Here is a 27,249-nt window from a genome sequence, read left to right as displayed (position 1 = left end):
GTAAATATGTATATATCGCTCTGCTTTCTGAACATTTTCATCACAAAGAACCCACAGTGCAATTAGTTATCAACTGTGGAAAACAAATTATCACAAAATTTAACAATTTAAAATTTAAAATAGAACAATTTAAAATAGAAAATAATTATTATTTCATAGTTTCTGTGGATCAGGATTCTAAGCACAGTTTAACTGGGTCCTCTGGCTAGGGTCTTTCACAGGCTATGAATCACCATATCGGCTTAGGCTATAGTCTTCTCAAGGCTTAATTTGGGAGGATCTGTTTGTAATCACTCATGAGGCTGTTGGCAGACCTCAGGTCCTTGCTGGCCATTTTTGGAGATGTGGGCTTCTCATAAGACAACTCCCAGTATGGTGGACTGTTGCCCCAAGCAAGGGCTAGGGAGGGCAGGGGAGAGAAGGGAATGGAAGAGGGTGGAAGGGAAGGGAAGGACAAACAAGGCAGAAGCCTAATCTTGGGATTAGCATTTCATCTCTATTACTATATTCAACTCATCAGAAGTGAGCCATTAGAGTCAACCTACAGTCAAGGGGAGGGGAACACAGGGCTTGAACCCCAGGAGGTAGGATCATTGAGACCATCTCTAGAGGCTGCACACTGCACACAGAGTTATTTTCTCACATTACAGGGACTCCTCCTCACCCCTATTGGATCTGAGATGAGAAAACGGGGCTTCATAGCTTTGCCCCAAGCAAAATGGGCAAATCGTAATAATTTTCATAAACGATAGCCAAGGGCAGAGAAAATGGAATCAGACTGGTCAGTCAGCCCTTAACCTTGGACATTCTTTGGTCAATCACTAAGGCCCTTTCTGAGTCTTCACTATGAAGAAGAGTCCTAGGACTTCATTTTTTGCCTCGTATCTCTTTCTTACTCCTAAAATGTGAAATATCTGATACAGGTTATTCCTATAAAAGAGCAGGATTTTCATTTTTAATCTTAAATTATCTCATGGTTCCTGTTAGAATAGAACTTGACTGCAAATTAGTTACAACTGTTGGGGAATACTCAGTGTGCCTCAAGGCCAAGACCTTATTCTAGAACAACCTGAATTATCCTCTCCCTCCTGGTCTCTCTCCTACTGATTTTAGGTAAGGTAACCATATGCTTCAATTAGCCTTCACAGTTGATGCCTTTTCTCCTGTTACTATTAATAGCATTCACATTCCTTTTCAAATGTGACTTGGTTTGGATAATAAATTACAAAATCATCCTATTTTTAGATAATACCATGTAGGCTTTTTCCCTCATTCTATTCTGTTTTTTATAGGGATTTGTTTAGGGAGCTGTAGGGAGTGGAATGAGGGGAACACCTCTTTTCTTCTTCTTTTTCAGGTGAGAAGGACTCAGAGAAGGAAAAATAGAATTAAAAGAGCGAGGTTCCCTTTGTGGACTCTTCCTAGCCTTTCAGTTCTCCAAGCAGTGGTGCATATTCAACATATACTTAATAAAGCAGCAAAGACCATTGAGCAGAATTTGAAAAGATATATTTGGCAAGGAAAAAAATAACACCAATGGACAACACTAAAAACAAAGTAAACTAGGAGTTTTCTGGTGGCTCAGCGGGTTAAGTATCTGGCATTGTCATTGCTGTGGCACAGGTTCAATCCCTGGCGTAGCAACTTCTGTGTGCAAAAAAAAAAAAAAAAAAAAAAAGTAATAACTAAATTTACAGAAACATATGGGCAAGCCTGCTTTGACTGTCTCTCTATCCTTCTGGACAAATGAGAACGTCCTGGGTAACTGTAAAAGCAGGTAGAGCAATCCACACAGCAGATGGCTCCAAGCCAAGCCGACTTACACAGGTCACAGTCTCTCACTCCAGTGCTTTTTCTGGGCTATGATGGAAGAGATAATGTAGATATGCAACCATGCGATTTACTATCTACCCTGGTTTCAACCAGTCAGGGAAGAAACATTGCTAGGTGCAGTGAGGTTATGTGCCCAGCAGCTTTCAAGCTCAGGCTTAATTTAATTCTTTTTTTCTTTTTTTAATTTAAATTCTTCCCCTCTCATGACCTCATCCTTTGCCGTTAGCCAACTCCTCCCCTAACTTTCCCAGAAGTAGGAGTTGACTTGAACACATATTTTTCTACCTCCAGTTATTACTTCACTCATACTATAATATTACTTGCTTGGGAAGGGGGCCCCGTTGCCAGGGAAAGCAGAAGGAGTACTTCAAGTTCAGCCTCAGTTGGCTTCTCTATTCTAACTGATCAAATTCCAACTGCATTCTTGACTCATCTCAGTTTTGTAGACAAAAGAAAGTAAAACACTTCACCATCCCTCTGACTTATTATACATTTTGTCCATATCATCCTATGACCCAGCTGACCTATGTTTTTCTCCTTAACTCACTAACTCATGTATTTCTACTCTGCAGGGATGAAATTCAAAGTGTTTAGAACAGACATGACATGAAAAGTACTAGTCAGAATGGGTGCATTCACCAAATCAGAATGTACACTAGCCACAGACAAGAACTGAGCCAAAGACATACCAACCACCAATCTAACTAACCCTGATACCTCTCCTTCCTGCTAGCAAACAGATTTCTCCTCTGATCAATCATTGCACACTTAACAACTTGATTGGCCATCTAACATTATCAACATATACAACTGAGTGTTATATTTTGATAAGAAATTCATCTATGTCTTTTATGTAAAATCATAGGATGACGATTTTTTAAAATTAATTTATATATCTATTCCCTTTAAAGGAAGAAAGTTAGAAGGTGAAGAACGCTATTAAGGGTAGTATATACAGAAAGGAGTATATTTTGCTACTGAGACAGATACTAATCTTTTCTGATTTACCTTAGTTTTAAAATTTTTCACTGGAGCCACTCATTTAGTGTCCTAATTCTGAGATACCCACTTCAGTAGCTCTCAACATGCAGCCCATAAACTTCCTCATATTATAAACAGAACTTGGGAGGCTGGGGAAGAAGGTCCACACTGATCATTAGACTCTCCATAACTCCTGATGTTAACTCTACCTTGTTACTGACTCTTCTCTCTCTCTCTCTTTTTTCTTATTTAAGTCCACACCTACAGCATATGGAAGCTCCCAGGCTAGGGGTAGAATCTGAGCTGCAGCTGCAGGCTTACACCACAGCTGTAGCAACACCAGATCCGAGTCGCATCTGTGACCTATGCTGCAGCTTGAGATAACACCACATACTTAACCCACTTGGCAAGGCCAGGGGTCAAACCCGTATCCTCACAGATACCATGTCAGGTTCTTAATCTGCTGAGCCACAAAGGGAGTTTCTCTCTTTTTTTTTTAATTGTCACTGATTCTCAAGTAATCTATATATTTAGTCTATAACCATAACAGGTAATCTCCTGTTACCAAACTTGACTTGGATCTGCTCACCCTAGATTCTTACCGTGTCTTTATAATCCATCGTCACTTATTGTCTGGCTATGATTAAATGTGTCCATAATCATCTTTCTGAACCAGCTCTGGATACTTCTTTGATCCCAGGGAGATCAGTCAAGGAAGTACCCCCAAAATATGTTCTTTTTAATTAACGGGGTCAACCTCAGAAAAATTAACAGTGTCAATAGTCTGGCTTTGTCTGAGACCTTATTCCTGAAGAACATGAGGAGAAATGGCTACTGTGAATTTTTTTTAAGAACTGTCCCACAGCCAAAGGATCTAGGCAATAAGCGAATTCTCTGGAAGCAATACACCACATAGGTGCACAAATCTAGCTTCTTTACTAGTTTAGGTCTTAGAATTTTCATAAACTCACCCTAACTGACTCACCTATAGATGGTGTAGTGAAATGATAATCAAGGCATCTTCTCCAAGACTCTTAAATTATTTAAGAAGCTGACTTAGCTTTCTCTTTTCTTTGGAACCCCCTGTATGCTTTAACTTGACATAATCCAAACAGAAATATCACATCTGTTGCTCGTTCAACACCTACAAAATCTTGTGTATTTCTCAGTTTTGTGTACATCCACATATTCAATTAAGATGACTCTGTAAGGTCAGTGTATACATATTGCTGCAATTTCTCCTTCCTGGGTAGTTACTCATAACTATATCATCAGTGGTTTATTCTGGTACTTAGCTTTATGTTTGCCCATCAAATTATCTAATAAAAGTAAATGGTTTAATTAATAAATAGATTTGATTACCCAATAATTAATATTTTCTACATATATACACATATATGTAAAACAGTATATTGAATGTGTACTATTATATAATATATATTTTATAATACATAAAAAAACAGAATATACATTGTAGATAGTATATGGACAGTCTTGAAGTAAACACATCTATTAAATCTTTGCTAAAAGAATATAATTATTTTATATGTGATATATATTTATTCCTGCTAATACACATGATGTTGAATATTTTATTCTTTGCAACATACCTGGAAACCATCCTCCGATCTTTTAAAATATGCATTTTAGGGAGAGAGAATTAAAATAGGTAGGCTACAAAAATAGAAGTCAAAATCCAATACTCCTTTACTTCCTTCAATTTTTTATTTTGTTGGTTTATTATAAAGGATTATTCATCTCTTATTATAACGTAGTTTTTTTTAATTCGCTAAGGATATTCATTCCATGTGCATTGATCTTTGAGTACCCCATTTGTAAGGAATTTCAATATTACAATTATTATTATGCCCTTCTATGTCTTTTGACACTAACTTTTTTATGCACATTTACTTCTCTAGAAGAAAAAATAGAGTGCTGGGTACACTCCTGGTAGCCTAAGGGAAACTGAAATAGAAGTTAACCAGCTGCAGCATCTCCTTGAGGAAAGCACATGCAGGCTTGCTTTCCTCCCCCATGAAAAACTCATTATCTTCCTGCATTGGTGCAAAAGAAGCTGTAGACATTCCAAACCCAGCAGCCCGAGCAGTGTATATAATTGTGCTGCAACTGATATCACTGGAACAAGGAACTTTTTGAATGATAAGAGATGTTTATCAACAGAATTCTGTATACTGTTTTTCATCAAACCCTCAAGAATAACTATGGGGTTAACAGATTACAAATGGGATACCTTGTCACAGAAATGTCATTTCCTAAATTAGTGCTGGGTTATCTGGCATTAATTTATTAAACTGTATAACTTTTGGTAAACCTTGAGCCTTGGGCTATCATGTACATCAATTTTTCATGTCTGGAAAGTATTTATTTCCTGCATGTTCATTACTGAGGAAAAGGAATTGAGATGGAACTTAAAGATTTTTACTGTTTTATACAGGTCCCTAGATAACAGATACACACACAAAACATGCACACACACAGACCACTGTCATTAATTTCCATGATGTCATCCATAATTCCACAAAACTTCCCTTTCTAAAAAAGTCAAAATTAGCAAATAATCATTTAGTAACTTAATATATGTTTGACTTCCTTTTTTGAATCCTAGTGAAATATTATCATTAGATTTCTGTATTTACTTTTCATGGATGAAAAATAAAAGAAAGAATAGCTTAAGTGTATTCATAAAGATGCATTTCTATAGCATTCAAGGCTCGTGCTATATAGTCCATGTACTAACTTCATTCTTAAGTAAATTTAAGATTATGCATTAGGTTTCATGGCATAGGAAATTAATTTTTATTGAAGACCTCTTGGTTCCAGGCATTCATTTGGGCATTTTTTAAGAACCTGATAATAATTATTATAATTTTATGGTAATGTAAGATCATTGCCATAAATTACATCATCAAATTACATCACTACATTTTCCAAAGTATTTACTGTTATTATAACAATCAAAGTTTAATGAAAGCTAAAATATTTGAGAAACTATATGTTTTCTATCATCATAACAGCAACTAGCATTTATCGGGAGCTCCTTATGTGGCGGCATCCCATCAATTGTTTTTGCATACACTGTTATGTCTGATTATCACAGCAACACTAAGGTAGGCACCAATATCTTCATTTCATGCTGGAGGAACTCAGGCTCAGGAAGGGAAGGCACCTAAGGTCACACAGCTGCAGGGTGTCAGGACAAAAGCACACACTGTTTCTACTTCACCACATTGCCTAAAGGCAACCAAGATTTTTTATAGTCTTTTTCTTGTTTCGTTTGTTTTGCTTTTTCGGGCCATACCTGTGGCATATGGAAGTTCCCAGGCTAGAGGTCAAATCGGACTGCAGGTGCCAGCCACAGCAATGCAGAATCCAAATCATGTTGGTGACCTACACCACAGCTCATGACGACCATGGATCCTTAACCCACTGAGTAGAACCAGGGATTGAACCCATATCTTCATGGGTACTAGTCGGGTTCGTTATCCTTGAGCCACAACAGGAACTCCACAATCGTAAATTTAGTTTGTTTCTCCAGTGTAGAAGGCATGCTTTTCCAGAAGAAGAAGAATGCTAACACTAATGCTAATAAGAACCCTACCATAATTCATTTCTTTAAAAAAAAAAAAAAAAGGAAACTGGATAACTTTTCTGAGTTATTTTTGCCAGTAATTAGCTAAGATGGGGCTACAATCCAGATATCTGACTCCTGGATCAGAATTCTTTCCAAGTAATAAGCTGATAAACTGTTTCATGAGAAAGTTGAAATCAGCAACTGTGAACCATGATCACAGAACACCTCCTAAGTGTAACAAATCAGTGTAGATTCTGGACAGATAATAATGTACAACCACTGAGTAATAAGAATGCAACACTGACTGTTTTTCATTAGTGTTTTGAAACTTCATCAATTTGGACACCACTAAAGGTAAATCGGTGACAATTTGAACATGCTGCGCTATTTTAACTTTGTACTATCAAAATCAAGTAACGTGTAACCAAATAACATTAAAACCAGCCACCTCAGCCCTGTTGCTACACTGCCTCAGGCTAAACAAGTCTGTCTGTCTCTCCCCCTCCCTCCATCCCTCCCTTCCTTTCTCTCTCACCAAGCCTCCCCCCACCCCTCCCTCCCTCCAGTGCCCCATGGGGTCAGCCCTCTCAACCAGACTTAGCCATTCATTTCCAGCTTTTCTTCATACCAGTCCATTCTGGGCAACCAGCTCTGCCCCTTCCTCCCAGCCTTAGTAATTAATTGTGCTATTATTGTGAATTAAACATACAAGCAAGTCAATGTTTAGCCTAATTAAGAGTGAAGCCAACAAATTATTTAAAGCACCACTCCAGCAGAATTTGCATTCAGTCTTGTATTAGCAGCCAATCAAGCTTTTCAGCTATTGATTCAAGTACTTTCAGGCTGCAGTAATGCTTCCAGCGAGGCTTTCTCCCCACCCCAGCTTCTGCACCCGGCCCCAGGTCTCCATCATTTACCCATCCCTACATCCAGTGTTTTATGACCCACCACTGAAAGTAATATCAGGAGTTCCCTTTGCGGCTCAGCGGTAATGAACCCAACTAGTATCCTTGACAATGTGGGTTCAATCCCTGGTCTCGCTCAGTGGGTTAAGGATCCAGCATTGCCATGAGCTGTGGTGTAGGAAGCAGATGCAGCTCTGATCTGGTGTCACAGTGGCTGTGTTGTAGGGCAGCAGCTGTAGCTCCTATTTGACCCTTCACCTGGGAACTTCCATTTGCTGCACATGAGGCCCTAAAAAGCACACACACACACAAAGAATAATATCAGAGACTTTTTTTTTTTTATTTGCTACAATTTAAATGGATAGCTTTGTACTTCAGCAATTTTGTCAGTTTGGGTCATACAAAAACATTACTAAAGACTATTTAAATTCTTTCTTGTCATTTCCAAAAATAAATCTAGCATCTTTCAAACTGAATAAACAAACTCACACACATTCCTGCCTTAGACAGAATGAAGCTACCTGTGTAAACAATGAGAGCAGGCCAACCAGCTTTGTACTTAAAGAGCAAGATTGAAAATCATGGCTCTGAAAAATAAAAACCTGTACCAGGGCTCCTACTTTTAGGCCAATGATGACTAAGGGGGGAATGTCTGATTAAGGAATCTGAAAGCATGAGTGAGGGTTTTAAAAACAGTGAACTTAGTAAAGAAAAAATACCATCTGGAGTAAAATTTCACCCTGATTTTTTTCCATCAAAGGGTAGTTCAGCATTGGGCAAACTAATGTGCTAAAACCTACATCCCTGGCAATAGAAACTGGAGGCTAAAAAATCAGTCTTTTCTGATATAATGGATGCACACACTGATGGACCAGAATATGGTCATTCTTCAAAAAAAATAAGGATAAGAGTGTGACAAGCTAAGGTCTAGGTCTGCTGTGTACATGCATCTTGAACAATTTCAATGCAACCTATAGACAGAGGTGTGCTAATCTCTCACTGTATTTCTCCCTGTTTTTCCTCTTCAACCTCGTTTGCTTTGGCTGCCCCCTCTGTACACAGAAGCCATGCAGTTTAGATTTTTAAAAAGGGTTGATTTCAAATAGTCCCTCCTGTCACCTTCCCTCAACCAGCCTCATCACCCCCCCTCACTGAGAGTGCTCACTGCGCTCATCCAGTGAGTGCGCCACAGAATTTCTTACCAAAATTTATGAGGAAGAAACAGGAGAAACAGTCTATTCCACTTTCCTTACAGTCACCACCTGATTCTTACTTGTCATTTCTTTAGGTCCTGAATATAAATACTAATATTTATTTTCAAAATTGCCCGAATCATTTTGTCTTTCCAATTCTGTGCCTGCAATACTTAACACATATTGATAAGTTAATTAATATTTATGAAACTCCTCTGGAAAAGGCTTGGTATCAGGAAAGTAATAAAAACTTTTCTTTGTGATTAACACTAGAAAACAATCGGCTTCTTCACAGCTTACCCTAAATAGTAAGCATTCTTGGGAAACTTAATCTAGTTCATGGAGAAATTGTAATCAGTGAGTTGAGGGTCTAATTTCCTCAGTGCTAAAGACAATATTTATCCTTGCATTTCTTGAGGAAGTCTATAAACATATAGATGTGCATGTGTACTATGTGCTATGTGTATATGAACTATTATATAAACCTGATTTAGAATATAAAGGGGGAACAAGCACATCACAAAAGAAGTGCTTATGATAGAGCTCATTAGGTGGATTTCTTTAAAAAGCCCACCAACCACTAAGAACGTGACTATTTCAACACCAAGTTTCAGAATTCAGAAGGAGGACCTCTTCTTTTCAAAGGAGAAAATCCCTGCCTGCAAGACAGTGAAACGCGTGGAAAACACGCTCTTTGCTGCCATCAAGTGGCTCTTTTCGGAATCTTTTTCAAAACCTCAACTGTGGTGCGAATGCTCTGCTTTCCCGCTGCTTCATTCCTTACACAAGACACCTGTGTTCCCTTTGGAGGCATGCACTCTTTGAAAAGACCAAGCAAGTCTTTCCTAAATTAGGGCTTAATACTATGGATGCCATAAAAATCCCATAACTAAGAAGTTCTTGAGAAAGACAATGTCCAAAAAGGTTTAGAGTCCAAACACACAAAGCCCTTCCCAGCCCCACCTGACGCACTGGGTTTCTGTCAGTAAAGTCCTCAACCTGGACTTGGAAGCACAGCTCTCCCTTTTTACCAACAGAAAGTTTCTAGTAGATTGGATTTAGGACATCTAGTGAACACAGAGGAAACGTTTTAAACATTGGAGAGAGAGTCATTTAGAATCGTGTGTTAGTAAAGTCCTGGAAATGCGGGGAGATGGTGGTTTCATAGTTCTTTCTATTGATGTCCCGCAGTCTCGGGGCTTCAGTCCTGTATGGAAACAATGCAGTACACTATTGAACTGTGACTGCTAATCACCCTAATTTTAACTTGGTTGATGGCTTTGCCTCTTTTTCTTTGCGTATCTTCCCTTTTCTCTCCCAAGAGAGTTAATTAAACATACAGTTGAATGAAAGGAGAAAGGACAATTGCTATTTTAAAAACACTGCAAAACCCAAACGCTGTGGGAGCAGGCCCTTTGTAATCTGAGAAGTCAGCAGCATTCATCTCAGAGTATTGGTGAGATGGAACATGCATCGATTTTGGTTATGAAAGGAAAAGTCTCAGACAGATCAAAGTGGACACATGTTGAGAAGAGAGGGAACTAAATTGCTCTGTATAAGGAACCAAAGGAATTCTGTAAGTTATTGTGGTGAAGGGTGCTCCAGAGAGAAAGAGAAATGTGAAACCAGGGAAAGAGAATGGCCAGGGGAGTCTGGGGGTTCTAAAATCCAAAGACAATGTTTATGAAAACCTTAAACCCACACCTGTGTCTGTGAGTTCCTGGAAGTTTTGTGTTGTCCACCCACAGCCCAGTCTAAGTCAGACAACTTCCTAGATACGACCCGTGCTGGTGGTTATATGTTTTCCAGTCCATCTTTTCTCAGTAATAGGACCATCCACTGTGGGGACTTCTGTTTCAGTGTCTCACTTACATAAATGAATGAATGTTTATTACTTATCCTGACATGAGAGTTAAAACCCGAGTCTTTGAGTCACTAAGTGTCACCTCAGAGGCTCACTGTGCTGGTGTTCAGATTTTTCTTCATTCTTGGCCTTGGGGTTTTTTCTGACCTTTGGGTAAACCCAGCAATGCATCTATGAAGGGTCTATCAGGGTGCTGGGAAAACTGGACAGCTACAAGCAAAACAATCAAACTAGACTACTTTCTCACACATATACAAAAATAAACTCAAAATGGATTAAAGACTTAAATGTAAGACCTGAGACCACAAAACTCCCAGAAGGAAAGAGGCAGTAAGCTCTTTGACAGAAGTCTTAGCAATATTTTTTGAATCTGTCTCCTCAGGCAACGGAAACAAAAGCAAAAATAAACAAATAGGACTACATCAAAGTGAAAAGCCTTTTTGCACAGTGAAGGAAACTAGCAACAAAACAAAAAGACTGCCTACCCAATGGGAGACATTTCAAAACAACATATTTGATAAGGGGTCAATATTCAAAATATACAAAGAACTCATACAAGTCAACATTAAAAAACAAAACAAAACAAAACAAAACAAAACAAAACAAACAGATTTGAAAGTCAGCAGAGGACCTCAAGAGACATCTCTCCAAAGACACAGATGACCAACAGGCACATGAAAAGATTTTCAACGCCACTAATTATAGGGAAATACAAATCAAAACCACAGTATCACCTCACACCTGTCAGAATGGCTATCATCAAAAAGACAACAAATAACAAGTGCTGGCAAGGATGTGGAGAAAAGGGAACGGTCTCACTGTAGGTGAGAATGTAAATTGGCACAGTCACTAGGGAAAACAATACGGAGGCTCCTCAAAAAAAGAAAAATAGAACTACCCTATAATCTAACAATTTCACTTCTGGGTGAAATTATACCCCCCCCAAAACAAAAATATGAATTTGAAAAGATACATGCACAGCAATGTTCGTTGCAGTATTATTTATAATAGCCAAAATATGGAGTCAACCCATCCATAGATGAAGGGATAAAGAATATACACATACCACATATATATAATGGAATATTAGTCCTAAAAAAAAAATGACATTTTGCCATTGCAATGGACAGATCTAGAGGGTATTATGCCAAGTGAAATAAATCAGACAAACTCTGTATGACTCGCTTTCATGTGCCATGTAAAAAATAAAAAAAGGGAGTTCCTGTTGTGGTGCAGCGAAAACAAAACTGATTAGGAACCATGAGGTTGCGGGTTTGATCCCTGGACTTGCTCAGTGGGTTAAGGATCCAGCGTTACCATGAGCTGTGGTGTAGGCTGCAGACGCGGCTCGGGATGTGGCGTTGCTGCGACTCTGGTGTAGGCCAGCGGCTACAGCTCTGATTAGACCCCTGCCCTGGGAACCTCCATATGCTGCAGGGGTGGCCCTAAAAGGACAAAAGACAAAAAAAAAAAAAAAGACACAAACAAAACAACATGAAAACAGTTATAGATGCAGAGAACAAAAAGGTGGTTGCCAGACAGAAAGGAGATGATGTGGGTGAAACAGAAAGGGGCTAAGAGGTACAGACCTCAAGTTATAAAATAAATAAGCTGCAGGAATATAATATACAGAATAAGGTAATATATGGTCAATAATATAACTGCATATGGGGACAGATGCTTACTAGACTTGCAGTGATCATTTCATAATGTATGCAATATCAAAACACTATGCAGTACACCTGAAACTGACATAATATTGACCTTCAGCTATATTTCAAACCACTCAATCAATGTGAATCACATCTAAAAAATAAAAATGGGGAGGAGAATTGAGGGTTTGGAATTAGCAAATGCAACTAGTATATATAGGATGGATAAACAACCAAGTCCTACTCCATAGCACAAGGAACTAAATTCAATATTCTATTATAAGCCATCATGAAAAAGAATATGAAAAAGAATGTATAGGAGTTCCTGCTGTGGCTCAGTGGGAACGAACTGACTAGCATCCATGAAGATGCGGGTCGATCCCTGGCCTCACTCAGTGGGTTAAGGATCCAGCGCTGCCATGAACTGTGGTGTAGGTCACAAGCGCAGCTCGGATCTGGTGTTGCTGTGGCTGTGGCGTAGGCCGGCAGCTGCAGCTCCCATTATACCCCTAGCCTGGGAACTTCCATATGCGGTATGTGCAGCCCTAAAAAGACAAAAAATAAAATAAAAAATAAAAATAAAAATAATGTGTGTGTATCTGAATCATTTTTCTGTGCAGCAGAAATTAACACAACATTGTAAATCAACCATGCTTCAATAAAATTTTAAAATGATAAACAAAACTAAATGAGGGAGAAAAAGAGAATCTAAGGCTGCATGATATTTTTCAGCATTTCTAAAGGTTTTGTAGGCAGAGAGGCTTCAGGTTAACTAGTCTTCCACATTGTGTAAAGGGATTTGTTCATCAAATGTCTGGATGTAAAACTCTGCCCAGGATGAGAGCCTTCTCTGCACAGAACCTCACACACTTACGGAAGATGAACTTAGTTTTGTCTGGGTGACTTAAGAATAAAGTGGTTATGACAGCAGCAATTTGGTGGCATGAGGTGTGGAGGGGCAGAATGAGAAGCAGAGGTGAGAAGAGACTTCCCGGTAGTGGAGGAATTATGGATAGTCTGAGCACTGGTCGCTTGAGCCCATCTGGAACTGCCCCTTTCCCTCTCCACCACACTGCCTCTCAACTTGGCTGCCCACTGAGGGCCAAAGTCACAAGAGTGGGTGTGTATATACTTCAGGGAATCCGCTGTAACGAGCACTACAGGAGCAGGCAACGCGACTCTCATCAAGTCAACTCTGGCTAAAACGATCAAGGTTCTGGTCTGATAAACTTAGTGATTTTGTTTTCTGTAACAAGAGATCAGTGGACACTGACTGACCCTAAACTTATAACTAATCCTAAAATTGGGGGGAAAAAGAGAAAAAAAAAAAAAGCAAGTCATTCTAGGGAAAGTTCCTTTTTCCTCTCTAAAACCCTACAACCACCCTTTGTAAGCCTGAAGGCTTCTGTTTGAGAAGAGAGTCCTACAATGCAGAAATACAAGTCTAGCTGTCATAGAAAATCCTTGAAACCCTTTTTGGTATGGTTCTAGACCGACAGTCCTAGACAGATCCACAGATCAGCACAGTTTGGAATCCTCAGTGCAAATCAGTGTAAAGAATCCAGAATTCCCCTCTACCACCAGCAACCCTCTGATATAAAACCAGTCATGATATCTGTGTGCCTACTGTCCTTTCTGTAGCTTCTGGGTCCATCATTCCCTGCCCTAAACAGGATGGGGCAATGCTTCAGAGAACATGGGGTCTCCTGAAGCACCCCCAAGGCACAGTCGTATTCACTTGCTTTAAGAACTAATCGTATGCCAGGTTTGCATGCCTACATTAAAGTGCTCACTAGTTCAAACGGCATGTGACATAACAGTGGATCATGCATCCTTTATAAATGGCAATTCAATTGTTACATCTGTAGAACTAAAACATTTGTCCCTGGCTTTGAATTTTTTGAAAAGTGGCCCCATTGAAGATGTCCTGTCAAGAAAAGATCCTTTCAACAAACATGAGGCATATTGGTGAGAAGCTCAAGAGTCATATAAGAATATGGAATACTGTATTTAGTCTGGCAGTAAGAGAATCACCTTCAATTTTACTTAAGACAGATGCACATAAATTCTAGAGTAACTCTTCTCTTATTTCCTGCACACACCTCCTCCTCCTTTCAATTTTCAAATTCAATTTGAATGGTAAAAACACAAAGAAACATTAATAGACAACAGGATCAACCCTCCAAGGAATCTGGGCCAACCTAAAGGCAGGCAGTATTACTGGAATTCACCACTTCATAGCTCAACTCCGTCTCTATTTTTGTTCAAAATAGAGATTTAATCATAATGTAATCTTGGGCAAGTGATGAAACCTTTCTAGCCCTCAGTTTCTTGATCTATAAAGTGGAAATAATAAAAATACTTATTGCAGTGAGTCATTGGGAGGTTTGAAACCATTCATGTCTGTTCCTGAATGGTCAAAAACTGTTAGTTCTCACTGAAATTAGCTTTATCAACAGAAATTGAAGAAACATTGTAAATCAACTATACTTTAATAAAAATAAAATAAAATTAGCTTTATTATTAGCTACTGGGTGTTTTGCAATGTGGCAAGAAATATCTATTATGACATTTAATTATCTTTAAATTTGCTTCTTTACTCAGAATAAGCACTTCCAGTTAGCACAGACCTCATTAGCTCCATATTAAAAAAAAAAAAAAGGTAGAATTAGATGAAAAGTCAACTTCCAAGTAAAGGATATGGTTTATGTACATACACTATTTAATATTTTATTTCCTGCAACAACTTGAAGAGAGTTTCAAATAGATCCCTTCCTCTTCTGGACCCAGTGCTGAGCATGCACCATTCTTCTCAGAGAGGCTTTTGACTTTGTTAGATAATTCTAAGAACACCATTGCCTGTTCCATTATACAAGCACTGCTCTAAGGCTCAGGCTTTTTCTGACTAGCCATGGGTTAGAATCTGTAACTCCACAATTAAAAATAGACTTGGTATGAATGGCATCATTCAAAGCCCAAGAAGTAATTACAATGCATTTTGATAACTTCCTAAAGCCTAATAAACATGTGACCTACCATCACATTCTTGAATTTACTTCTTGTAAGCATGAACTAAAGTATAAACCTTGTAAATACATGCTTTTCCTTTACTATTCATCTCCTTTACTGGTGGGAGGGAAAACAATAACATTTTAATTGAGCTATCCCTCTCAGTATTGAACAGTGGTGGCTAAAATCTATACATATAACATCAAAACAATTGCACTAGAGAACTGGCTGACAATCTCTCCTAGCCTGCATGTAGAAGAAAAGGACATTAGCTGGCTAGCCAATCTATTGCAGAGGTTAGATCAAAACCTTCCTCAGGAACTATTTCGGGGCACATCAAATATCTAAAGCGGTTTATTATTGTCACTAATCTAATTCTTAACACTGTAAGTTAAGCCATTCTCCTTATATTCTGCCCTTAACACTTACAAAGAGCAAACCAAGAACTGGAGAAAGTTATTTAAAAAAAAAAAAAAAACCTACAATCTACTTGTTAGCACATCTTCATGCCATGGTGATCTGATTAGTGACTTGATAAGTATAGATTACAACCCTGTATTTAATACAGGGTGGCCCACTTTTAAAAACAGCCTATTATAACAAAGGCCTTGCTGTTCGAACTGCCAAAAAGAGAGTTTTTTTTAAATACCACTAGTATCAAACACTTTAATTGAGCCACACATAGTAGAGCAATGGAATTGTAAACCCAGAGTCCTTCATCTTAGCACAGCTCTAATAATCCTGTGAATATAAACAAGTCAATAAGATTTTCTGATGCTCATATTCTCTGTCATTACAACAGAATTAGTACCTACTCTCAAACCACCGCACGGAGAAGACCTAAAGAACAAGGAGCACAGTTAAGTGTTGTAAAATGCTATAAGCTCCTTGGAGAAAAGATGCTACATGTTCTAAAAAAGAAAAACGCACAGATTATCCCTATTAGGGTAGAATATTTGTAATGAAGATGTAGGCTGCTACAAACTAAAAAAAGTACTGAATTCTTACAAGTTCCAAATATAACACTCACCACAGTAGAAAGGGGAAAGGTAACCTACCCCATGTTCCCATCCATTAGAAGAATCGTGTTGTATATGTGAGAAAATATGAAGAGAAACAGAATTGTGCTGAAGAACATTGTCATCCATGACCCATGGTCTTCTCGAAACATTTTTAACCGGAGCAACTGACCTGCAACATAAATAGCATGGGAAATCAATGTACACTGTAACTCAAAATTCATTCAGCTCAGCTTTATTTTGGTGAAATCTCTATTGTCTCATTAATATTCTGCAGTCTTTGCCCTAGGACTTATCCTATGGTGAAACCACTAATATCCTTTCTGACCTTTTGTAAATAAGTGATGAAATCTAAGATTACCCCCATACCATCAGTCTGAGCAAAGAATACTAAACTAGCATGAGAATCTGGTATACAGACATCACTCATTATGCTGGTATGAAAACAAGACTAATTAGAACACTATTACCTGCTATTTTTATTTCACAAATACGTTTTTGGTTCACTCCTTTTGAAAGTATTTAAGCAAGGCAAATGGTAAAAATGTTACATAAATTCTGTATAAATCCCCTTTGCTTCCACAGACCCATTCCCAGTCCTGGCCAGGTGATAAAACCAAGGTAGACTTCACTAATAAGAAGATCCAGTTGTAAAGGTACTTGAAAACACTGAACAGTAAAAATAAAGTCTCTGTCATAAGAGACAGAAGGCTTGGCTGTACTCTTAGTTAAAATACCTATGGAGTTCCCGTTGTGGCTCAGTGGGATAAGAACCCAACAAGATGTATCTAAGGATGTGAGTTCGATTCTTGGCCTTGCTCAATGGGTTAGGGATCCAGAGTTGCCCTAAGCTTCAGTGCAGGTTGCAAACGCAGCTTGGATCTGGTGTTGCCGTGGCTGTGGCATAGGCCAGCAGCTGCAGCTCCAAATCAACCCCTAGCCCATCAACCCCTGCACAGGAGCAGTCATAAAAAGAAAATATATAAATAAATAAACAAACCCACATACAGGCTGGTGCCCAAGTATGTGGGGTGTGTGGGGCCTCGTGGCATGTACATGTGTTCTGGAGTTAGTGTGGCTCCTAGAAAAACATAATTTCTACCCTGATGCCTAAAATTCCATTTACAAAGATAATTGATAAAATTAGAAAAGGAACCCATGGACAAGATGAAAAGACAGCCTACAGAATGGGATAAAATATTTGCAAATTATATGACTGATAAGGGGCTAATATCCAATATATATAAACAGCTCACACAACTCAATATCAAAAAACAAACCACCCAATTTAAAAAACATGGGCAGAAGAACTGAAGATATTTTTTTCAAAGAGGACATGCAGATATCCAGTAAGCACATGAAAAGATGCTCAATATCAGAGTTCCCATCACGGCACAGAAGAAATGAATCCAACTAGGAACCATGAGGTTGCGGGTTCAATCCCTGGCCTCACTCAGTGGGTTAAGGATCCAGCGTTGCTATGAGCTGTGGTGCAGGTTGCAGACCCAGCTTGGATCCCGCGTTGCTGTGGTCTGGTGTACACTGGCAGCAAGAGCTATGATTAAACCCCAGCCTGGGAACCTCCGTATGCCGTGGGCGTGGCCCTAAAAGAGGACAAAAGACAAAAAGAAAAAGAAAAAAGAAAAGATGCTCAATATTTGTAAATCAAAACCACAATGAGATATCACCTCAGACCTGTCAGAAAAGCCAAAAGAACACAAATAACAAATGTTGGTAAGGATGTGGAAGAAAGGGAACATTTGCATACTGTTGGTAGTAAAGTGGATTGGTGCAGCTATTACATAAAACAGTGTAGAGCTTTCTTAAGAAACTAAAAATAGAACTACCATATAACTCAGTAATTCCACTCCTGAGTATATATCCAAAAAAACCAAAAATACTAATTCAAAAAGATACACGTACTCCATAGCATTATTTACAATTGCCAAGATATGGAAGCAATTTAAGGGTCCATCAACAGATTAATGGATAAAAGAATATTAATGGAATATTACTTATCTATAAAAAGGATGAAATTTTGCCATTTGCAACAACATGGGTGGACTTGGAGAGTATTATGCTAAGTGAAACACATCAGAGAAAGATGAATACTGTCTAATATCACTTATATGTGGAATCTAAAATATGAAACCAAGTACTAAATATAAAAAAGAAACAGACAGATACGAAGAACTAACTAGTGGTTGCAAGTGGGGAGAAGAAAGTGGTGAGGGGCAATATAAGGGTAGGAAATTATGAAGAAAAACTATTATGTATAAAATAAGCTATAGCTACAAAGATATATTGTACAACTTAAGGAATATGGCCAATATTTTATAACTATGAATAGAGTATAATCTTTAAACATTATGAATCACTATACTATACATCTGTAACATACATAATATCACCAACTATGCCTCAATAAAAATAATAATAAAAAATAATGTTAAAATGCAAATGCTTCAGAGTTCACATTGTGGCTCAGCAGGTTAAGGACCTGACCTAGTCTCTGAGGATTCAGATTGGATCCCTAGCCTTGCTCAGTGGGTTAAGGATCCGGCATTGCCTCAAGCTGCAGCACAGGTCACAGATGCAGCTCTGATCTAGCATTGCTGTGGCTGTGGCGTAGGCCCCTGACCTAGGAACTTCCATATGCCCCAGGTGTGGCCATAAACAGAAAAAAATAATAAAATGCAAATACATCCAGGAGGAAAATGTATAAGGATGAACACTGAAGTAAAAATTACTAATGTCATAATTAGTTCAGATAAATATTTTGATTTATAATAGAATGAGAACTCAGAGCACTACTATCCTGAAAGGGGAGGAAGAGAAAACAGACAAACAAACCAATATGAGATTGAGAAGAAAATAAACATAAGTCAGCCTGGCTTCTCCTAAGAGAAAGTGTATCTAATCACTGATGAGGAAGACGATTCACATATGGGAACTGCAATAAAAATAGCGTAGGTCTGAAATCTTAACAGTAGCATTTCTTACTGGAGAAGAGACTCCCTTTTTTGATGGTATGCCAAAGTTATGGGAAAAACATGTATATTTCCATCTGGAAATTATCTCTCTAGGGACAGATAGTAGCTCTCATGAAGGTGACAATATAGGAAGAAATCATCTTTTAAGACTTAACTACTAAAATTTCCTTTGTCCCTTTCTTTCATGAAAATAGCACATTAGATTTCATTTGGAAGCCAGGCTAAGAGAAACATTACCCTTGCAAGAACTTTAAATGGAGCAAAAAGGGGAGATTTGGTTACATTATCTGGTTTATTGGCCTGCACATGAAAAGCAAAGGACAAATCTGAAAGTCAGGGAGCCTGAATTATAACTGAAAGAAGACTGTGGAAAATGTTCTACTGAAGCAAAGAACACTAACACTGCAAACTACAGTCTTACAGAACTTGCTGATTAACTGAATCAATAATTATGGAAAGCCAGGGATTTGCAAATTTCCATACTACACATTGGCAGGAATATTATAAATAGAAATTAGACACAGAATGCTTGAGAGTCAAAAACTCATGCTACAAATACCTTAAAGCAAACTGCAAAGAATATTATTCATCCACTGAACAAATAAGTAACGTGCTTATTACTTGCCAGCTAGTGGTTCTAGCTGCTGGAGAGAACAGCTGTGAGCAAGGCAGGAAGGTGTCTGAAGTCAACCATCATTTGGGTATTTAATAAAATGTGATCTTATTTTAGACTGGTGGACTCAATGTTGCCTTTGCTGCAAGACCTTCAGCCTGAAACCAAGACATTTCTTTAATTCAGCAGTTGATACTGAAGAACTGCTAAGACCAGCAATTAGAGATCCTGAAAATTAAAATGTGCATTTCCTTCTTAACATATGCATATGTCAAAAAATCCACTAATGGATGTACTTTACAAGTCAAATAATAATGCTGGTGACTTAGGAGTGCTTTGCAAAATAAAAAATAGTGGATTGACTGCACATGGCTGAAATAATACAGAGTTAGTAAAATGAAAAATGTGACAGTACCATTTATGCTGTCATTGCCGAACTCATTGTCTGGCACTAATTTCAGTCATTAGAGTCTTAAAACAAAATGGCAGGTTAACACAGCTTGAACTTCACTTGAAATACACAATAAAAGTGCTGCAATATATTAAGGCCAGAACTGGTGTGACCAAAACATTGAGTCAATCACATATAAAAAATCTCCGATTAAGCTGCTTCATGGTTAACTCATTGAGAGTCCATCCTAATGCTAGAAGCATGTATACATAGACTGCTATCAGTTGACTTCCCATGCAATCTAATCAAACCAAGAACCTCAGCATTATCTGAGGATATCACATCAAAATGTACTATCATTGCCCTGTAGGGTGACCATACATTTGGTTTCTCTGCAACAGTAGTGGCTCATAACTGTTGTCCTGGCATAATTATTAATCGTGCCCTCTTCCTTTCTGAAGTGTACTGGTTTGGATAATAAGTTATTTGCCACCTTTCCTATGGGTCACAGAATTGAGAAGTTTTTTAACACTTTTCTTGAAAGGAGTTTCAGGAGATAACTGAGTGAAAACGGTCTTTATAGGTCAAAAGAAGTAGAAGACATCAGTCACTAAGAGGGGTACACCTTGTCAGCAGACAAGGTGATAAATGACTTTTATTTTAATCGCAGATATTTGTAAATCTGAGTACAGATTTATGTTACTAATAAAATATAATCTTGGTTGTATGGAACATCACCTTTGATATGGTCAAGGAAATTGGAAAATAAATCTTAAAACAATGAAGCATTCAGGTGGTATACAAGCCTACATATGTATTGGAGGTGAGGGCTGGAAGGCACAGGGTTTGATCTTCATGAGTATTAGTTAAAGTGAACTGAAATAGCCTAGAATCTCAGACTCTTCCCCGGAGAGACAGTAAGTTTAGAACCACTATAATGTCATAAAATTCAAACATGGACAATGACCTAAAAGCATATTAAAATATATATGATGAGGAATTCCCATTGTGGTGCAGCAGGTTAAGGATCCAGCACTGTCTCTGCAGTGGTGCGGATTCCATCTCCAGCCCAGTGCAGTGGGTTAAGGATCCAGCATCACCACGGCTGCGGCATAGGTTGCAGCTGAGGCTCAGATTCAGTCCCTGGCCCAGGAACTTGCATATGCTGTGGGTGCAGACAAAAAAAAAAAAAATACACACACACATACACACACATATGATGAGCTCACATATATTGTGGGAAACAGAGGTAAAGTGTAAGAAAATTATGGAGAAACTACTTGGTTGGTTTCTTGGCTTTTTGCTGCTGTGTTCTCATCAGCAAAAGAATGTCAAGGAACATTTCCTTTTTACCTCACAGTCAGACTTTTTATTCTAACTTCTGGGTCCCTTTTCTTCAGGAGTGGTTTTCACAAGGAGACCGTAAACAAATAAATAAACTAAATGGTCTCAGAGGAAGAGTGGAAGTGTTGCGCTTCCGGATAAGAGATGGGGGTACTCCTGGGTGGTTGCTAAGGCAAGACTGGACAGAGTGAGGGCTGCCAGATTCACTGATATTCTTTCATTCATTCATTCACAAATATTTTGGCCTCCAAGGTAGCAGAACCCTATTTCGGTTTGATCCCATGGATGACAGTGAAGGCCTTGGAAGTCAGGTACGGAGTCTGAGCCAGCTCCAAAGGAAGAGGCCAGTAGAGCAGCCACCCACCTTCAGAAGGAATGTAATGACCTGGGTAGGATCCCAGACATCTCTTGGTGAGGTCACTGAGAGGACATGACAGCTGGCTGACCCAAGAGCTGTACTCAGGCAATCAGAGGCGCCTCACCCTCTCCCCTGGCCTTGCAATGGATGCTCTGCCCACCCTTCCTGCAGTGAAATCTGTTTTCAAGAAGGCAGTCTTTAAAGAGCTGTGTGTTGTTGAGCCCATCTGGACAGAATGCGTAACTGAACCCCTCCAGATCAACTTGGACTCTGGTGGCGGGTACAGAGATGACTTGCCTTGCAGCTGCCCAAGACAAGCCTAACCAATCTCCAGCGGTCTGCTTCATTCTCTGGTCTTTGCTTCCCTCCAGGTATTGGGAGCCAGTTTCAGATTTCACCCAGGAAGTTCCTGAGGTTGCAAACTTACACTGTCTTGATAGCATCCTAGTGCCAAACAGGAGGCAGGGGACTACCACCCACACAGCAATAGGAGCGGGGGGGAAGGTAAATGCAGACTCAAGGATTTGTTTCCAGGATCCCTATAAGCCTGGACTGCTTTAAACTCTAAAGATTTTTTTAAAAACTCTGAAAAATTACCAATGTGTACACTCAGTTCACTTCAGTAAGCAGGAACTCTGAGTGAGATTTATTTAATTTAGAGGGGAAAGTGTGGCATTACACATACTATCCTGACCAGGAAATAGGAAAAGAGGCATCTTACTCAAGAGGACTCCAAACCTAAATGAGTATACTATCCATTAAGTCTTCGGTTCCAAAATCTACATATGATGTGGCCAACCAAATATATATATTGTATACCTGCATACACTTATGTATACATACACGTACATAAGAAACAAATGTAATCTGCAGTTATTGAAAGGAATATATTTAATTTGTAGGGGTCAAAAAGCAGTCAAAGTCAGCATAAGAGTCATTCTATATACCAATAAGAATAGTTTCCATTGCAAATAACCAAAACAATGGTTCCAAAGTCTTTGCTCTTTTTTTGTTTTGTTTTGTTTTGTTTTGGCTGTGCCTGAGACATGCAGAAGTTTCCAAGCCAGGGATCCAGGAGCGAATTGTGCCACAGCAGTGAAAATGCCAGATCCTTAATTGCTAAGCCCCCAGAGAACTCCAAAGCCCTTGCTTTTAATTATTATAGAACACTTAGACTTCAGATGCACTCCAAAAAATGGTATTACCAAAGATGAAAGTTAAATATCATTTTAAATTAAAAAATAAGACAAAAATGAAAAATAAAACAAAAAAAGCTAACAAGAAGCTTAAGTTATAAGAAGTCTATTTTGGAGTTCCCATTACGGTGCAATGGGATTGCCTGGCATCTCTGAGGCTCTGGAACACAGGTAGGATCTCCTGCACTTCACAGTGGTTTAAAGGATCCAGCACTGCATTGCCACAGCTACAGCACAGGTCAAAACTGCAGCTTGGATCTGATCCCTTGGCCAGGGCCTCCATGTGCCATGGGTGTGGCCATGAAAAGAAAGAAAAAAAAATCTATCTTTATTGGCTTCTCATATTTTCTAACAAGGCCATTTGTTCCCTTAACAAAAAATTATTTTCTCCTTACCCTAAACATTTAGAAAACAATGTAAATTTAGTTTAACTAAACAGTAAAATGCCTTCAAGAAAGGCTTGATCCAGCACTCAAACAATATGATTAAGGCCTCCACTTCCCAGCTTTGTTTCTTCAGGGCAGGGTCTAGCCATCTTCTCCAACACAGTCATACATATTCTCTATAATCACAGGATGACTGCAGCAATCCTGAGGAATATGTCTTCATTTCTGTCTAGGGAATAAGGCATACTTCTTTTGTTCTAGCATTTCTGCAGAAAGTCATGTGATTAACTCTACTTGGGCTTGTTTGGGTCTTGAAGTCAGAGTTGTGAAAAACAATAATTTGCTAAGCCTGTGTCACATGTTCCATTCCTACAGCCAGATGAAATTAGTGCTCTTGCACTAAAGTGATCCACAATTGCAAGGAAAATATAACAAACAAATTATTGAAAAAGGCAGAGCCCTAAGATGAAAGGTCCTTGGGTCCTTGAATCACTACTTAGAACAGAGGTATCTACCACATTTGGGCTTTATATGAGTACAAAATTCAACTGAGATGCAGTCATTCAATATTTTGGAGGGTTTTATTACTACTGCTAGTATTATCTTACCAGATACCAGGTGACCAGTATCTTATATCTTATACAAGATAAATCAAAAGTCCTGAGAAGGAAGAAAGAATGGGATTTAAAATGGCCCAAGTGCACATGAAAAGATGCTCAACATCTCTAATTATTAGAGGAATGCAAATCAAAACTATAAGAGGTACCACCTCGCACTGGTCAGAATAGCCAACATTAAATAGTTTACAAGCAACAAGAGAAGGTGTGGAGAAAAGGGAACCCTACTACACTGTTGATGGGAATAATGGTACAACCACTATGGAAAACAGTATGGAGGTTTCTCAGAAAACTAAAAATATAAGTACTATATGATCCAACAACCCCACTCTTGGGCATATGTATGGACAAAACTATAATTCAAAAAGATACATGAACCCCTATGTTCACAGAAGCACTTTTCACAATAGCCAAGACATGGAAATAACATAACTGTCCATCAATGAGGAAGTGTGGTGTATATATACAATGTTATACTACTCAGCCAGAAAAAAGAACAAAATAATGTCATTTGTAGCAACATGGATGCAACTAGAGTTTATTATACTAAAGGAAGTAAATCAGAAAGAGAAAGATAAATACCATGTGATATCACTTATATGTGGAATCTGAAATATGGCACAAATGAACCTATCCACATAACAGGAACAGACTCACAGACACAGAGAACAGACTTGGGGTTGCCAAGGGGGAGAGGGGAGACTGGGAGTTTGGGGTTAGTAGATCCCAACTATTACATTTAGAATGTATAATCAATAATGTCCTCCTGTATGTCAGTTCCCTTTCCCATTCTCCTCAAGAACTATATCCAATCTCCCGGGATAGACCATGGCGGAAAATAATATTTTAAAAAAAGCACGTATACATATGTATGACTGAGTCACTTTCTTGTATAGCAGAAATTGGCACAACATTGTAAATCAACCATAAGTAAAGAATAAATAAAACGAAACTTACGATATTATTTTAAAAAGGACCCAAGTGGAAATTTTATTTCCTTATCTTTCTTTACATCTCTAGTACTCAGCAGAATACACAGTAATTTTTGAGTGAAATACTGATGGGCAGATTCTAGAAGGGAAATTAAGAGCTACTCTCAAGTCCTCCAAAAGAAACATTCTACAAGAAAAATAAAGGGGAAAAAGAACCTTGTTGGCAATGATGTAGTCATCATTCAGACCACTCATCCTCAGAAGACGCAAGCCTGTATAGTTTACTGTGTGTGCACCATACCTACTATAAATTGCTACACAGGGAGGACCACATTTGTCTTCTTCACCACTGGTGTCCCCGTGGCATTGGCACCTAGCATGTTTTAAATAAATAAATATTTGTCCAATAGATAAAAAAAAAAGGGACACACAAATGATCAAACAAATGAACAAACAATAGTCCACTGTGTGACTAAAAACCCTCTGTCTTGGCTCTTACTACACCTGCTCTCTGAGCCTGAGGAGCCCTGCAGTTCTATAAGCTTCGCTTCCTCCCCACTTCCTCCCCATCAATTAACCACCTCCTGAGATCTATTCCCTCCTCATCAGCATGAAGCTCCTGCTTTCTTTACCAGATTTTTTTTCCAGCACCCTTGTTTCCTGTGTACCCTATACTTATTCTATTCTTGCAAAACCCCCAACTCTGATTATAGGTACAATTCGCTTTCTCCAATTTCAATAAACTGAAAAAAGCTACACAAATGGGTTGATAAGCTACTACATAACCATGATTCTCCCAGCACTGCACATGAATATCTTTTCTTGTCCTTGTCAGTTCTCTTTCCCATTCTCCTTAGCAACCATTTCAAGTTTCACCACAAAGCTTCTAATATGCCTCTTTCACTTTTAGAGTATGACCTTAGTCCCAATTTCAAGGAGATACTGTTACCACCAAACATGATTTCCTTCAACTTCCTTCCCACTCACATGCATCCACTATCTACTTTCACTGTTATTCCTACTTTCATTCTTTGTTTCTCAGAAGACTCAGGGCTCCTCCTGCAAAGGATCCCACATGTGCCTTTTCAAAGTCATACCCTCTCTCATTGCCTTGCTTCACCAGCCATCCTTTCTTTCCTTTGTATTTCCAATCTCTCCCTTTCTCCTCATTCCCTGACCTCTGTCTCTAAGGCATCTTGAGTCCACTCTAAAAACAATGCTGTCTTGATCTCATGTCTTTGAACTATCAACCATCCAATTTCCCTTCTCATCCAGACTTCGAGAAAGAGTAATCATCACCCCCGCCCACTGAGATCTTACTTGCAAAGCGAACACTCCGTTGAAATTGTTATAGTAAATGTTAATGGCTCCCACCATTGCCAAATGCTGCAGAAATATATTGACCCTTAACTTATGGATATCTCTGTTATACCTGACATTAGAGTCACCCACTCTGTCCTTTTGGACACTCTACTTCCTTGGCTTCCCTAACACCAAACACTTCTTGTTCTTCTACTTTCTTGATTATTGTCATCACTTTTGGGGCATCTCTTCCACTTGCAGCATAAATGACAATGTTTCCTGTGGTCTGCCCTCAGTTTTTGCCTTCATCTTTTCACCACAATGGTAAAATTTCGAGGGTAGCCTCTAAAAGAGTAGATATTGAAAGCATAACTTATAAACAAAATGAAAGAGTAGAGGAGAGATAGAGAAGCAAAAGAAACAAATGAACAAAATTCAATTACCCTCCCTCCCTGCTTCTCAGAAAAGGGAAGAAAGAAGGAAAACCTGAATAATAGAAAACACAAAAAATGGTGGGAGAATCGCATCATAATATAAATGTAGGAGTTCCCATCGTGGCGCAGGGAAATGAATTTGACTAGGATCCATGAGGATGCAGGTTCGATCCCTGGCCTTGCTCAGTGGTTAAGGATCTGGCATTGCCAGGAGCTGTGGTGTAGGTTGCAGGCACAGCTCAGATCTGGCATTGCTGTGGTTATGGCATTGACCAGTGGCTATAGCTCCAATTCAACCCTTAGCCTGGAAACCTCCAAAGGCCTCAGGGATGGCCCTAAAAGGCAAAAAAATAAAAAATATATATTCATATATATGAATGCAATATTTTGATCACTAGATAGGGCAATAATTGTTAGAGGATAAAAAACTGAAGGAAAAGAATCAATGATGTATGTTTGAAAGAGACGTATAAGAATATAGAAAGGCTGGAAGTAATCAGGAATAAAATTATTTACCAGACAAAATTAACCAGAAAAAAAGCTAGACTGGGTGCAAATTCTAGATAAAATATATTTAAAGTAAAAAATTATATTAGGAGTAGAGAGGATAATTACATAATGACAAATATTAAACT

At 38.6% G+C, this 27,249-nt stretch overlaps 1 protein-coding gene across 9 annotated transcripts in view; it reads right to left on the bottom strand.

Moving 5' to 3' along the window:
* The window catches only part of TMEM117 (transmembrane protein 117), a 485,759-nt gene that overhangs the window by 389,537 nt on the left and 68,973 nt on the right, over positions 1–27,249 (bottom strand). For 7 of the 9 annotated variants that reach the window (XM_021092567.1, XM_021092568.1, XM_021092570.1 and 4 more), the window contains exon 3: positions 16,088–16,220. The exons of 1 other annotated variant lie outside the window; for it this stretch is intronic. In XM_021092567.1, coding sequence (XP_020948226.1) covers positions 16,088–16,220 — 133 coding nt within the window. One more of the 9 variants, XM_021092572.1, reaches the window with a different exon arrangement.

Source organism: Sus scrofa, chromosome 5 (assembly GCF_000003025.6).
Source record: "Sus scrofa isolate TJ Tabasco breed Duroc chromosome 5, Sscrofa11.1, whole genome shotgun sequence".
NCBI classification, from domain to species: Eukaryota; Metazoa; Chordata; class Mammalia; order Artiodactyla; family Suidae; genus Sus; species Sus scrofa.
The sequence above is the reverse complement of the archived record's forward strand: the minus strand, read 5'-3'. Positions and strand labels throughout refer to the sequence as shown.